This window comes from Paroedura picta, chromosome 13 (assembly GCF_049243985.1).
Source record: "Paroedura picta isolate Pp20150507F chromosome 13, Ppicta_v3.0, whole genome shotgun sequence".
Classification (NCBI taxonomy): Eukaryota; Metazoa; Chordata; class Lepidosauria; order Squamata; family Gekkonidae; genus Paroedura; species Paroedura picta.
The window spans coordinates 118,252-129,681 of record NC_135381.1 but is presented as its reverse complement, the minus strand read 5'-3'; the positions used below and the strand labels follow the sequence as shown (position 1 = coordinate 129,681).

Sequence of the window (11,430 nt, the reverse complement as noted above, 5' to 3'; positions counted from 1 at the left end):
AGTCCAAAAGCAGCTGACTATTGCCTTCCCCTCCCCTCCCCTCCCCACAACAGACACTCTGTGAGGCAGGTGGAGCTTAGAGGGCAATAACAGAACTGCCCTGTGTGAATATCTCTAACAGGGACTGTGACTAGCCAAAGGTCACCCAGGTGGCTGCATGTGGAGGAGTGGGGAATCAAACCTGGATCACCAGATTATAAGCCACTCTAACTCCTGAGTACATTTAGCAGTCGTAAGCAAAGAGAACTGCCACAAAAGGTAGCTGCAGCGGCTGGTAGAAGTGGCTTTCATGTGGCAGTAAACAGCAGCAAAAACGGAGAAACTATTGCAGCATATTTAAAAACATTTTTATTCCAGCGCACATGTTCATGACCTATAGCCTGCTTCTTCTGCTCCAGATTCCTGTTTCTCTTGGCCTGCTGATGGTTATTATCAACAATGCCTGCCCCGGGGCCCTCCAGGTTCCACAGCCGCATACCCTGCATTTCAATCGTCAGAAAGGCAGATGTAGGTAGATGAAGGACTGTTTTGCTTGGAGGCAGCTATTGGGAAGCAGGACACACTGAACCTCTGCATTTTCTCAGGAGCAGAAAAACCAAGAGCTGCACACACTGATGGTTTTACTGCTTTCAGTTACCTGGGAAATATAAAATGGCAAAAACTCATCACAATTAATAACATGTCAGGAAGGGATCTTTTTCTTCTTCACCTTTTCTTCCAGGTTGGCAAAATATTTCATTTTGACCAAAATTTTTTTTGCTTTCTGAAGATCATCTGCAATCCAAAGAAAGAAAAAGGAGGTTTATACGGAATTTTAATGTATTAATTTTAAACAATTTTTTTGCTACTTTTCCACCTAGTTCATGGTTCTCAGGGCAAAGGACAGTTTAACAATGCAGCAATTCACTTACTTCTGGGAACCAAGCTACTCTTGCCAAGAGGAATTTCTGTAAAAACTTACTTCTGTAGCTAATAGGACTACATACTATGTGTCCTGTTATATGAATTTACAGGAGGAAAGCTTGAAAAACTGATAAAATTGCAAATTGTTTACTTTAAAACTCCATGAATGCAACTTGGCAAATGAGCATATCTGCAAGCATCGCTTGGAACGGCACAGTTTACCCCAGGGCTACACTACAGGCCCTCAGTGAACATAGAAAGAACAAGGCTTGGAACGACTCACCTTGGTCAAAGGCTTGGCCCAGCTCTTTGACCAGCTCCTCTTGTTTGGCTGTAAGGGAAAGAGATGGCAAAAAACTTAAACCCACAGGCTCACCAATGGTGCAAAAGATATTTTGGGAGAACATGTTAAGAGCTTTAACAAATTTTAGCTTTCACGAATAATTTATCACTTAACATACTTAGAAAGAAGAACATTCTCTGATCATCTGACCTTATGGCAGGGGTACATACTCACTGCAATGGCATCATCTTACCTGGAATTTTTCCTCACTCCATCCAATAAGAAGAGCCCTGCTAGATCAAATCACTAAGGGCCCATCTAGTCCAGCATCTGGTCTCAGACAGTTCTTCTGGAGGACCAACAACTAGGCACAGAGGCTGAGGCCTTCCCCTAATGTTGCTGGCACTGGTTTACAGAGGTTTACTGCTGGCTCTAAGCTTGGAGGTTCCATTTGGCCATCAGAGTTAGTAGCCACTAACAAACCTCTCCTCCATGAATCTGTCTAATCCCCTTTAAAAGAATCTATGCCTTTGGCCATTGCTACATCCTCCAACAATGCATTCCACGTTTTAATCACTGAACGAGTAGAAGTATTTTCTATGGTCCATCTTGAATCTACTGCCCATTAGGTAACCTCAAATTGTTGAGATTTTGGCAGTGTAATGAGTTCTTTTTAGTAAAAAAAACTCTATGATAAGTAATGTTTAAACATTTTGCTGATAATGTATGAAGTGAATTACACTTTAATGAAACGTAATGACTTATCTAACTAGACTGCAAGGTTCACTTATACAGTATTCTTCTAACTGACAAGGCTCCAAGGGTTTTTTTGCCAAACAGGGAAAAGAATACACACTGGGCAAAAAGGTTAGTCCAGCCAATCGATTGCCTCAGACTTAGAATCCTAGAGTTGGAAAGGATCACCAGGGTCATCTAGTCCAACCCCCTGCACAATGCAGGAACTCAAAACTACCTGCCCACAAACAGGGACCCCAATTTCATGCCCAAATGATCCCCCCACCAAAAATCTCCAGAATCCAGCCTGGCTTGGAGGAAATTCACCTCCCATCCCACAGTGGTGATCAGCAATTCCCTGGGAATGCAAGGGAGGGCCACGAGAAGCAAAAACTGAAATATCCCCTCCTGCCCACCCACTCACAATCTGTCCAAGGTCATGAAATCAGCATTTCTGTCAGATGACTATATATCTTCTGCTTAAAATCTTCTAAATAAGGAGAAACCACCACCTCTGAGGAAGCCTGTTCCACTGAGGAACCACTCTGTCAGTTTAGCCAAACATTCTTTTGAATTAATTTCAACCCACTGGTTCTGGTCCGCCTTTCTGGGGCAACAGAAAACAACTGTGCTCCAACTTCTATATGAGAGCCCTTCTAGTATTTGAAGATGGTTATCATATCACCTCTTAGTCAGCTTCTCTCCAGGCTAAACAGACCAAGCTCCCTCAGCCTTTCCTCATAGAGCCTCATACTTCTCGCTGTTGAGCATGTTCTTCCCTGTTTTGTTTTTCCCAATCCTTAACAACTAATTTCCAAACTGACTCTATAAAAAGCTTACAAACAATTTGTCTATGTGGTGTCTGAGTGGATGTATATTCCAACACAAATTCTAGTAGCTTGGGAATTAGAGAAAAATGCCTCTCTATCCTGGGCATACTTTTTATAAACTTCTCGTGTCCCCTCTTGGTTGTCTCTTTTCTAAACTGAAAAGTCAGACTCTTCAGCCTTTCCTCACAAGAAAGGTGTTCCAGCCCCGTAATGAGATTGGTGGTCCTCTTCTGCGCTTTTTCCAGCTCTACAATGTCTTTTTTGAGATACAATTACCATAGCTCTGTAAAGGCACATTATAATGTTGACTGTTTTGTTTTCAGTTCCTCTCAAAATAATCGTCAGCAGTTTTTCACTGTATGTACACAGTTTGTGTCAGCAGAAGCTCTTCGAGGCCCCGTGTGCTTTTGGGCCCGGGGGGAAAGGCCTCCTCCTGTACTCACGCTGTGACGCCGCTTCCCTGCCGCTTTCTGGACTGTCCTGGTGAGGGCCCAATCGGAAAGTGCTTTGCGCCTTCCGATTGGGCCCTTATCCGACTGGCTAGAACTCTTGTCTGTCCTGGTGAGGGCCCAAGTGGAAGGCACTTTGCGCCTTCCTATTGGGCCCTCACCCAAACCGGCCCCACCCACTCTCCGCCCACTTAGACCTTAGCTTTTTATTAAACAGCAACCCGCTGTTAAAGATAAGGGTTTTATAAATTTAAATTAATATCCCCAGTTGCACACAACCATCCTTTTTTTGCAGGTCAGTGGTCAAAATCAACAGAACTAGTTCAGACTCCCACTGAATATGTTCCCCATACAATGTTACAATCAACACTAATGAACTGAGGATCCCTGGCCCTAAAGTAATACCGCTGGCCTCATACAGAGCCAGGGCTTTTTCTCAGCCCTAGCTCCTGCCTGGCGGAACAAGTGTTACCCAAACTGCATGGACACGTGTCCTAAAATGTATCTTTGAGCTTGTGGGGAAGATTAGCCCAAATGCAGCATTTATGGATAAACTTAGCGTTTATGGATAGAAATGCCTATATATACCAGCGTTGATTACACCCGTAGGAACTCAAGGCAAACACAGATGTAAATGGTAAAATAGTACTATAAGCTTTATTGAAAAGAAAATAACAAAAAAACACATACAAATAGCTAACACACCTAAATAGAGAAGGGGGAGTAAGAGTGGAAGGCTTGATAGTTACCTGTCCGAGGAATGGAGGGTCAGAGGAAGAAGCACGAACCAGCGTGGGAGGTCTCCAAAGGTCCCGGGTTGGAAGACACTCAGAGTGGCTATGTGAAGCCACAGTTTTTATGGGATTTTGGGAAGGGGGCTACATGACAAGGCTCAGGTAAGCATGTGCTGGAAGTTTCCAGGGTCCCCAGAGATTAGGACAATGCCTGGCCAAGTGAGGGGGGGGGTGGCCCTAAATGGATTTGGATAAAGGTTTTAATGGCTCTGAGGAAGAGAAATAATATAAGTAAGCTAACGAGATCAAATAGTTGGCAGCAGTCTAGCTGGCAGGATGTGGGGAGGGGATTTCCCATGGCAGAGGGGCCAAGTGTGAAAAACGTTGCAAGACAAAGGATTTTCCTAGGAGCCCCTAGGCAAACAGGAAGAAGCCAGTCCACTCGCTTAGAAATACAATGGGGTGGGGGTGGGAGTTATGATGTGAGCTTGAATCCGGAAGCACCTCTGGGTCAGGCAAAGGCTGTTATTCCAAACCTAAGTCAGAGATGGCCAACCCTAACAGTGTTGTCTTTGCTTTGGCTTAAGTTTAGACTATTGTGGCATGCCATTGGTTATAGAAGACAGTGTGCCTGACAGTGAGGCAGGGGGCCCTGCCACACCTTAACACAAGCTCCCCAAAAACACCAGGGCCCTGATAGTGCTTTCCAAGCTCTGCAGGGCCTGTAAGATAGAGCTCTTCTGCAAGGCCGATAGTTGAGACCAACCAGAATCAGAACCACACTTACTGGGCTGGGCCTCCCTCCTCTCGGCCCCCGCCCGCTCCCTGACTCCCTCAGCCGGTTCCCTGTGAAATAATATAAGTAAGCTAACGAGATCAAATAGTTGGCAGCAGGCAAAAGCTTCTAACTTTTACAACTAATTATGAACTAATTTTGATATTTTATGTTTTATTGTTTAAATTTTTATGCACCTTCTAGTTCAGCACCCCAAGATGGCCAGTCCAAGAGGGGTGGTATACAAATAAGTCAATCAATCAATTAATTAATTAATGTAAATAGCACCCGCATGGTTTCTGCATAGCAATCACTCCTGGCACAAGCCTATCCCAAACCTGCAATGCAGTTTTCCAACTCTTCCATTGTATCTTCCTTGTTCATTTCTGTCAGTTTCTCATTAATTTCCATGATTTCTGAGAGGAATTCAGGATCTGCCTCACTGTCCGTTCCTTTCTCCAGCTCCACGCCATTTAACTCCAACTGGTAACAAAGAACCCAACTGTTTAGCGCTTCCTCACCTAAAGCCAATTTCCCTGCAGATACAACTGCCTCTGGCGCTGTGCAAGATATTGAACCCTAAGGGTGTATTTCTGTAAAGGGTAGCATACGAATTACCACAGGGATTGTTTTGGAGCTTCTGCTGACACAAACTATGTACATCCCCAGTTATGACTTCCACAAAAGCATATATTTCTAATCAAAAATGTTCATCTGCTAAGACTCATTGTGAGCTCCATCTCAAAAGGAGTTGATTTTTGAGACTACTCAGTGGCTTCTAATTGCTTTCCCTTCCTCTCCCTACAACAGACACCCGGTGGGGCTGAGAGCTCTGGAATCCAACCTGGTTCTCCAGATTAGAGGCCATCTCTCTTACACCATGCTGGTGTCTCTTAAGGACTTAAAGGATAACCAAGCTCGGCACCAAGGCATATCTCCCAATTATGCTGGCACATCCCCATGATAGCCCAGCAGCATGACTCACTGCATGGGGGGTGCCATGCGCAGAGTGGGCCTCAGCCACACTCCCTGCCCAGGATATGGCACTGGACAATGCTGTAAGATTAGGCCAGTGAGCCCGCTGGCATCTGGGGGGTGGTCCCTTCCTGGCCCCAAACACTGGCACAGCTTAGCAGTCCCCCACCCCAGAGCTCTGGTTTCTGTCTCTCTCCCTGCAGCCCCCCCAGCCCCCACCCCGCACCCCTGCACGCGCCTTGTGGCGAAGGGCCCCACGGGAGCTTCCACGGCGGGGAAGAAACGTCCGGAAGGAAAGCCGGGATGGCGGGGGGGTGGAGGAAGGAACTGCACCCCCTCCTCCCCCACCCCCACCCCCACCCCACGGCTGCAAGGCCGGCCGGCCGGCCGCGCTCACCAGGTAGAGGCCGCGGCTGAGGGGGCTGCGCAGGGTCCCGTAGGCCTCGTTGACCAGCGCCGAGTGCTGCGCCGAGAAGTCCCGCTCCGCCTGCAGGAGGGAGGGAGGGAGGGAGGGTCAGGCGGGAGGCCAGGCCAGGCGAGGCGAGGCTGCCCTGCCCTGCCCTGCCCTGGGGCCTGACCTGCGGCCTGCGGCTGAAGAGGTCCGGGTGGAGGCGGCGCTGGAGACCGCGGAACCGCCGCTGCAGCTCGGCCTCGTCCAGCCGGAAGGTGCGCGCGCTGCGGGGAGACCGAGGCAGCCCGTCAGCAAGCCTGCAGGGAGGGCTCCCGCCCGCCTCCCGCCCGCCTCCCGCCCGCCTCCCGCCCGCCTCCCGCAGACCCACCAGCCCATCAGGCGGAAGAGGTCGGCGCCGCGGTCCGGGGGCTGCAGGGCGCTGCAGGCCGGGCAGAAGTGGGGCCCGGAGGAGGAGGAGGAGGAGGAGGCGGCGGCGGCGAGCAAGGCCCGCCCGCAGCTCCAGCAGGCACCCGAGCTGAGCGCCCGCCACGCAGCCACAGTGGGCCGCAGCGCCCGCCGCCAACGGCACCCGCGCCACATCCCCCTCTTCCGGGACTACGCCTCCCGGCAGCCCCCGCGCCGCCCGCCCCCGCCCCGCCCCGCCCCGCCCCTTCCCGGCGCCCTTCGCGGACGGAAAGCGCGGGAAAACGGGAGGCGGGAGCGAGCGAGCGAGCCGAGCGTCGTCCTCGCGATGTCCCGGCAGGAAGAGGCCGCGGGGGCCGCCGCGCCTTCCTCGTCGTCGTCGTCTCAGGGCGGCAGCCAGGCCTCGTCGGCCTCCTCGTCGGGCACGCTGAGCTCGCTGGAGACGCTGCCGGCCCCGGAGACGCTGCCGCCCATCGCCGAGGAGGAGCCCGAGGAGCGCCCGCCGCAGCCCTGGGGCCGCCTCCTCGCCCTGGCCGCCGGCTTCACCACCCTCGGTAGGCCCCGCGCTGAGGGGGAGGGGGAGCCCCCTTGGGGAAGGCGAGGGCCAGACTGGACTCGCCCCCTTGGCACGCACGCACGCACGCAGGCGCAGATCGGTGTGTGTCAACTGCTTGCAGATCCTCTTCTGCAAACACCCAGGTCAAAAGAGCAGATGCTTCGTAGAGTCATAGGAGGCCTGACAGTATACTCACATAAACGCTACATTTCATAACCTTGAAAACATGAAATAACACAATGAGTTGCATTTAAAAAATAGCCAGGAAAAATTTTGTGTCTAAAAATATACATGGAAATTATTAGCATGAAAATCTTCATGCTTTATCAAAAGGGAAACCTTGTCTTAAAAAGCATTTCATGAAACTATGTCAAAGGTATTTTGCATCACTTTTCAATTTTTCTTCTGGAAAAATTACAACAGAAACAAAATTTAAAAAGGAAATTCTATTCCACGCCCTGTAGCCCAAGAAAGTTCATACTTTAGTATATCTCTGAAGCTTCTTAAGGTGGCCAAGGGTTTTATCTTAAAGGAATGTGGTATATTGTTGATAATACATCTTCTGTTAAGATGTGATTAGATTTCATCTTGTAAGAACCTTTGGTTTGGGTGGGAAAATACCAAGCAAGTTAAAGACCCAAGAAGCAATTTTCATTTGTTGATCAGTTATCTGTGTTTTGAAAACTTTCCTCCCACCCCAGACTGTTTGAGCAATGAATACTGGTTTGGTAGAGATCCAAGTTGTGAATACAGTTTTACAATGCTGAATCTGGCACACACAGAGCTGTACAAACAATACAGCAAGAAGCACTTCCGCATATTCAGAGTAAGTTTGACTCGGTTCAGTTATTTCTTTTTCTTAAAATATTTGAAGGGCTCTTCTAAAGTCAAATGTTGAAAAAGGCTGTAGAGAGAAAATTCCAATTATGTATTTTCTTGTGGCTGTTCCTTAACATTTATTTGTTGAAAGCATATCTTTGATGCCTTTACCCAATTCAGGGTCACCTGGATGGCAAACATTAAAATCATTTAAATTTAAAACAAATATATAAAAGTATATATTGATAACTAAGGTGTATAGACTGAAGAACACAACCAGGGAGGAGGACTAATAATAAGAGGTAGTGATGGAACCCCAGACAGTCTTCACCTGTCAATGAAAGACCAGAGCAGGAGATGGATAAATCTCTCTCTGAAGTTTTTTAAGTTTCTGTCTTTCCTCAAATGATGGCTAGGGGGAAGAAATAAGATAATTATCTTTTATCCTATTTAGCCTGAGCCAGTTAGTTTGTATGAAAAATATTTTCTTGGTATAGTGGTTAGGAGTGTAGAGCCAGCTTGGTGTAGTGGTTAGGAGTGCGGACTTCTAATCTGTCTAGCTGGGTTTGACTCCCCACACCTCCCTCACATGCAGCCAGCTGGGTGACCTTGGGCTCGCCACAGCACTGAGAAAGCTGTACTGATTGAGCAGTAATACCAGGGCCTCTCAGCCACACCTACCTTACAGGGTGTCTGTTGTGAGGAGAGAAAAGGGAAGGTGACTGGAAGCCACTTTGAGACTTCTTCAAGTAGAGAAAAGTGGCATCTAAGAACCTTCTTCAGTAATCTCAGAGCTTTCTCAGCCTCACAGGGTGTCTGTTGTGAGGAGAGGAAAGGGAAGGCACTTTGCGACTCCTTCAGGGAGAGAAAAGTGGCAGATAAGAACTAACTCTTTAGCTACCTAGCCATAGTGACTTCAAAAAGGTCTATATAGATAATACCTGCCGAGGGGCAACTTATTTGTATGGCACAATAATTCTGTAGAACCATGTTTAACCTTGTGCTAGCAAAATCAAAAAGAATTTCAGAGAGCAAGTGATCTATTGAAAAAACTCTTTATAGACAAAATAACTTATTTATGTATTTATTATTTATTGTATTTGTATACCACCCTCCCCTAAGGCTCAGGACAGTTCACATAGAATGTAACAGGAACAATACATACAATTTTGTGATTATAATAAACAAAGATAACAACAATAATAGCAATAAACAGAGGAGATAATGTTTTAACAGAGTAAATGATCTAACAGGCCCTGGTTGGTCAGATCTATTGCCTTGCAGGACTGTTTTAGTTCTGTTAGGGCCCTGATCTCTGGAAGCTCATTCCATCAGGTAGGGGCCAGGACAGAGGAGGCTCTGGTCCTGGTAGAGGTCAAGAAGGCTTCCTTGGAGCCAGGGATCACTAACCGGTTGGAAGTGCTGGTGAACAAAGCTCTTTGAGGGGCGCAGGCAGAGAGGCAGTTCCTCAGGTAATAAAAAATAGATACCTGTGCTAATGTTACAAGTACTGAAAAGCCACATTCAAAGTTATTAGATCTATCATTTCTCAAACATAATTAAATATATGAGCTTTAAAACAAATCACATTTCAAATATCAATCTTAGAATACTTTGGAAGCTGCCCCCCCACCTAAAAAAAACAGTTCCTTCAATAGAAACTTAATCAACTGTGTGATGCTTAAATTGACAGCCACCAGCTTAGATTATTCTAACATTTACCATGTGGTGGTTCTCAAAATAATCATGAGGTTATGCAGGGGTGTTAAAATATATATCTGATAATGCTCGTTAATTGTCTGCAGTGAGATTTTAAAAGGCAATGTTTAACACTTTACTGTTAATTATAAAGCAATGCTTATACTCTCTTCAGTTTGGTGCCAGAGAGCCAGTTTGGTGTAGTGGTTAGGAGTGCGGACTTCTAATCTGGCATGCCAGGTTCGATTCTGCACTCCTCCACATGCAGCCAGCTGGGTGACCTTGGGCTCGCCACGGCACTGATAAAGCTGTTCTGACTGAGCAGTAATATCAGGGCTCTCTCAGCCTCACCCACCTCACAGGGTGTCTGTTGTGGGGAGAGGAATGGGAAGGCGACTGTAAGCCGCTTTGAGCCTCCTTCGGGTAGGGAAAAGCGGCATATAAGAACCAACTCTTCTTCTTCTTCAGTTACGTTAATTGATTATCAAAGATAAAAAAAAGTCTTGTACCTTTTCTTTACTACTGGTGAAGTTTATGACAAGTACGCACATTTTGTCCAGATGTATGGCATTTATCTTGCAAACCACATCTCCCAGTCATGCTCCTGTGATTGCCAGCGTCCTGCTAGCATAGATCCTGTTCACGCTCAGGGTTTCTCAGTAGTGGTCGCAACCACATGGAGCAGCTCACCAGAAGGGATCAGGAGCTTGGCCACATTGGTGCCCCTTAGGGAACCTGGAGAAGCTGTTGTTTTTAGGAGGGCTGTATGGTAGCTGGCGGTTGGTGCTTCATATTGAAGTGTTTGGGGAGTTTTTCAGTTTAAATTGTTGACTCCTTTGGTTGTGCCCTGCCATGGTGCCCCTTTATTCATGGAATCATAGAGTTGGAAGGGGCCACACAGGCCATCTAGTCCAACCCCCTGCTCAACGCAGGATCAGCCCTAGCATCCTAAAGTATCCAAGAAAAGTGTGTATCCAACCTTTGCTTGAAGACTGCCAGTGAGGGGGAGCTCACCACCTCCTTAGGCTGCCTATTCCACTGCTGAACTACTCTGACTGTGAAATTTTTTTTCTGATATCTAGCCTATATCGTTGTACTTGTAGTTTAAACCCATTACTGCGTGTCCTCTCCTCTGCAGCCAACGGAAACAGCATCCTGCCCTCCTGCAAGTGACAACCTTTCAAATACTTAAAGAGGGCTATCATGTATCCCCCTGTGATGTTGTATGTAAACCGCCCTGAGCCATATGGAAGGGCGGTATAGAAATCAAATCAAATAAAAAATAAACAAATAAATAAATAAATGTCCCCTCTCAACCTCCTTTTCTCCAGGCTGAACATTCCCAAGTCCCTCAGCCTATCTTCATAGGGCTTGGTCCCTTCAGAGGAAGAGAATTTATTGGTGATCTAATAAGACAGTTGTGTTTGGCTGTCCACAAGAATCAATACAATTAGGCTGATGCTGCACAGCCTTGAACTATTATAATTTCTGCCTGCATAAGAGATAGACCACAATTCTTGTTCTCTTGAGGTCTGTATTCAAGTGTGTTGTGTGGGGGGGGGGGGCTGAAGATGGGTTCTGATATTTGATATGTAGCTCAGCTGTGACTGCCACCTTACCTTCTGGCACAGGGTAGTTAATTGTCCTTTCTCCAAGGAGCCAGGACCCAGAAACTCGCAAGTCGCTTATATCGAAGACCACAGTGCAAATGGCACATATGTCAATGGTCAACGCATTAGGAAGGGGAACAAACTTCCCTTGACCCAGAATGCTGAAATTGCTGTTGCTCTGCCTCGTAACAAAGGTAAGATAAGTATTTGCCTGGTGTTCACTCTGCTTTATAGAAGACTGTGATTCCA

The 11,430-nt window shown here is 47.2% G+C and overlaps 2 protein-coding genes across 9 annotated transcripts in view; one reads left to right on the top strand and one right to left on the bottom strand.

Annotated features, from left to right (window-relative positions):
- Nucleotides 1-331: 331 nt before the first annotated feature.
- Nucleotides 332-6,675, bottom strand: HSCB (HscB mitochondrial iron-sulfur cluster cochaperone). The gene is made up of 6 exons (XM_077307404.1): nucleotides 6,464-6,675; nucleotides 6,263-6,359; nucleotides 6,082-6,171; nucleotides 5,048-5,192; nucleotides 1,187-1,234; nucleotides 332-774 (listed from the first exon to the last, which is right to left on the bottom strand). Exons 1-6 carry the CDS (start codon nucleotides 6,673-6,675, stop codon nucleotides 683-685), a joined length of 684 nt encoding a protein of 227 aa, XP_077163519.1. The 3' UTR covers nucleotides 332-682.
- Nucleotides 6,676-6,811: 136 nt separating this feature from the next.
- Nucleotides 6,812-11,430, top strand: part of CHEK2 (checkpoint kinase 2) — a 31,283-nt gene continuing 26,664 nt past the window's right edge. For 6 of the 8 annotated variants that reach the window (XR_013226134.1, XM_077307393.1, XM_077307390.1 and 3 more), the window contains exons 1-3: nucleotides 6,812-7,052; nucleotides 7,756-7,880; nucleotides 11,228-11,375. Coding sequence is in view for 7 of the 8 variants with exons in the window: in XM_077307393.1 (XP_077163508.1) it covers nucleotides 6,827-7,052; nucleotides 7,756-7,880; nucleotides 11,228-11,375 (499 nt within the window). In the remaining variant the exon portion in view is untranslated. The remainder of the gene's footprint in view (nucleotides 7,053-7,755; nucleotides 7,881-11,227; nucleotides 11,376-11,430) is intronic. The other 2 variants (XM_077307391.1, XM_077307395.1) reach the window with 2 other exon arrangements.

Coding starts and splice junctions, on each gene's coding strand:
- HSCB (XM_077307404.1), bottom strand. CDS start 6,675: ATGTGGCGCGGGTGCCGTTGGCGGCGGGCGCTGCGGCCCACTGTGGCT. Junction 6,172..6,262: donor TCTTCAGCCGCAGGCCGCAG/GTCAGGCCCCAG, acceptor TCCCTCCTGCAG/GCGGAGCGGGACTTCTCGGC. Junction 1,235..5,047: donor GTTGGAAAACTGCATTGCAG/GTTTGGGATAGG, acceptor TTTCCCTTACAG/CCAAACAAGAGGAGCTGGTC.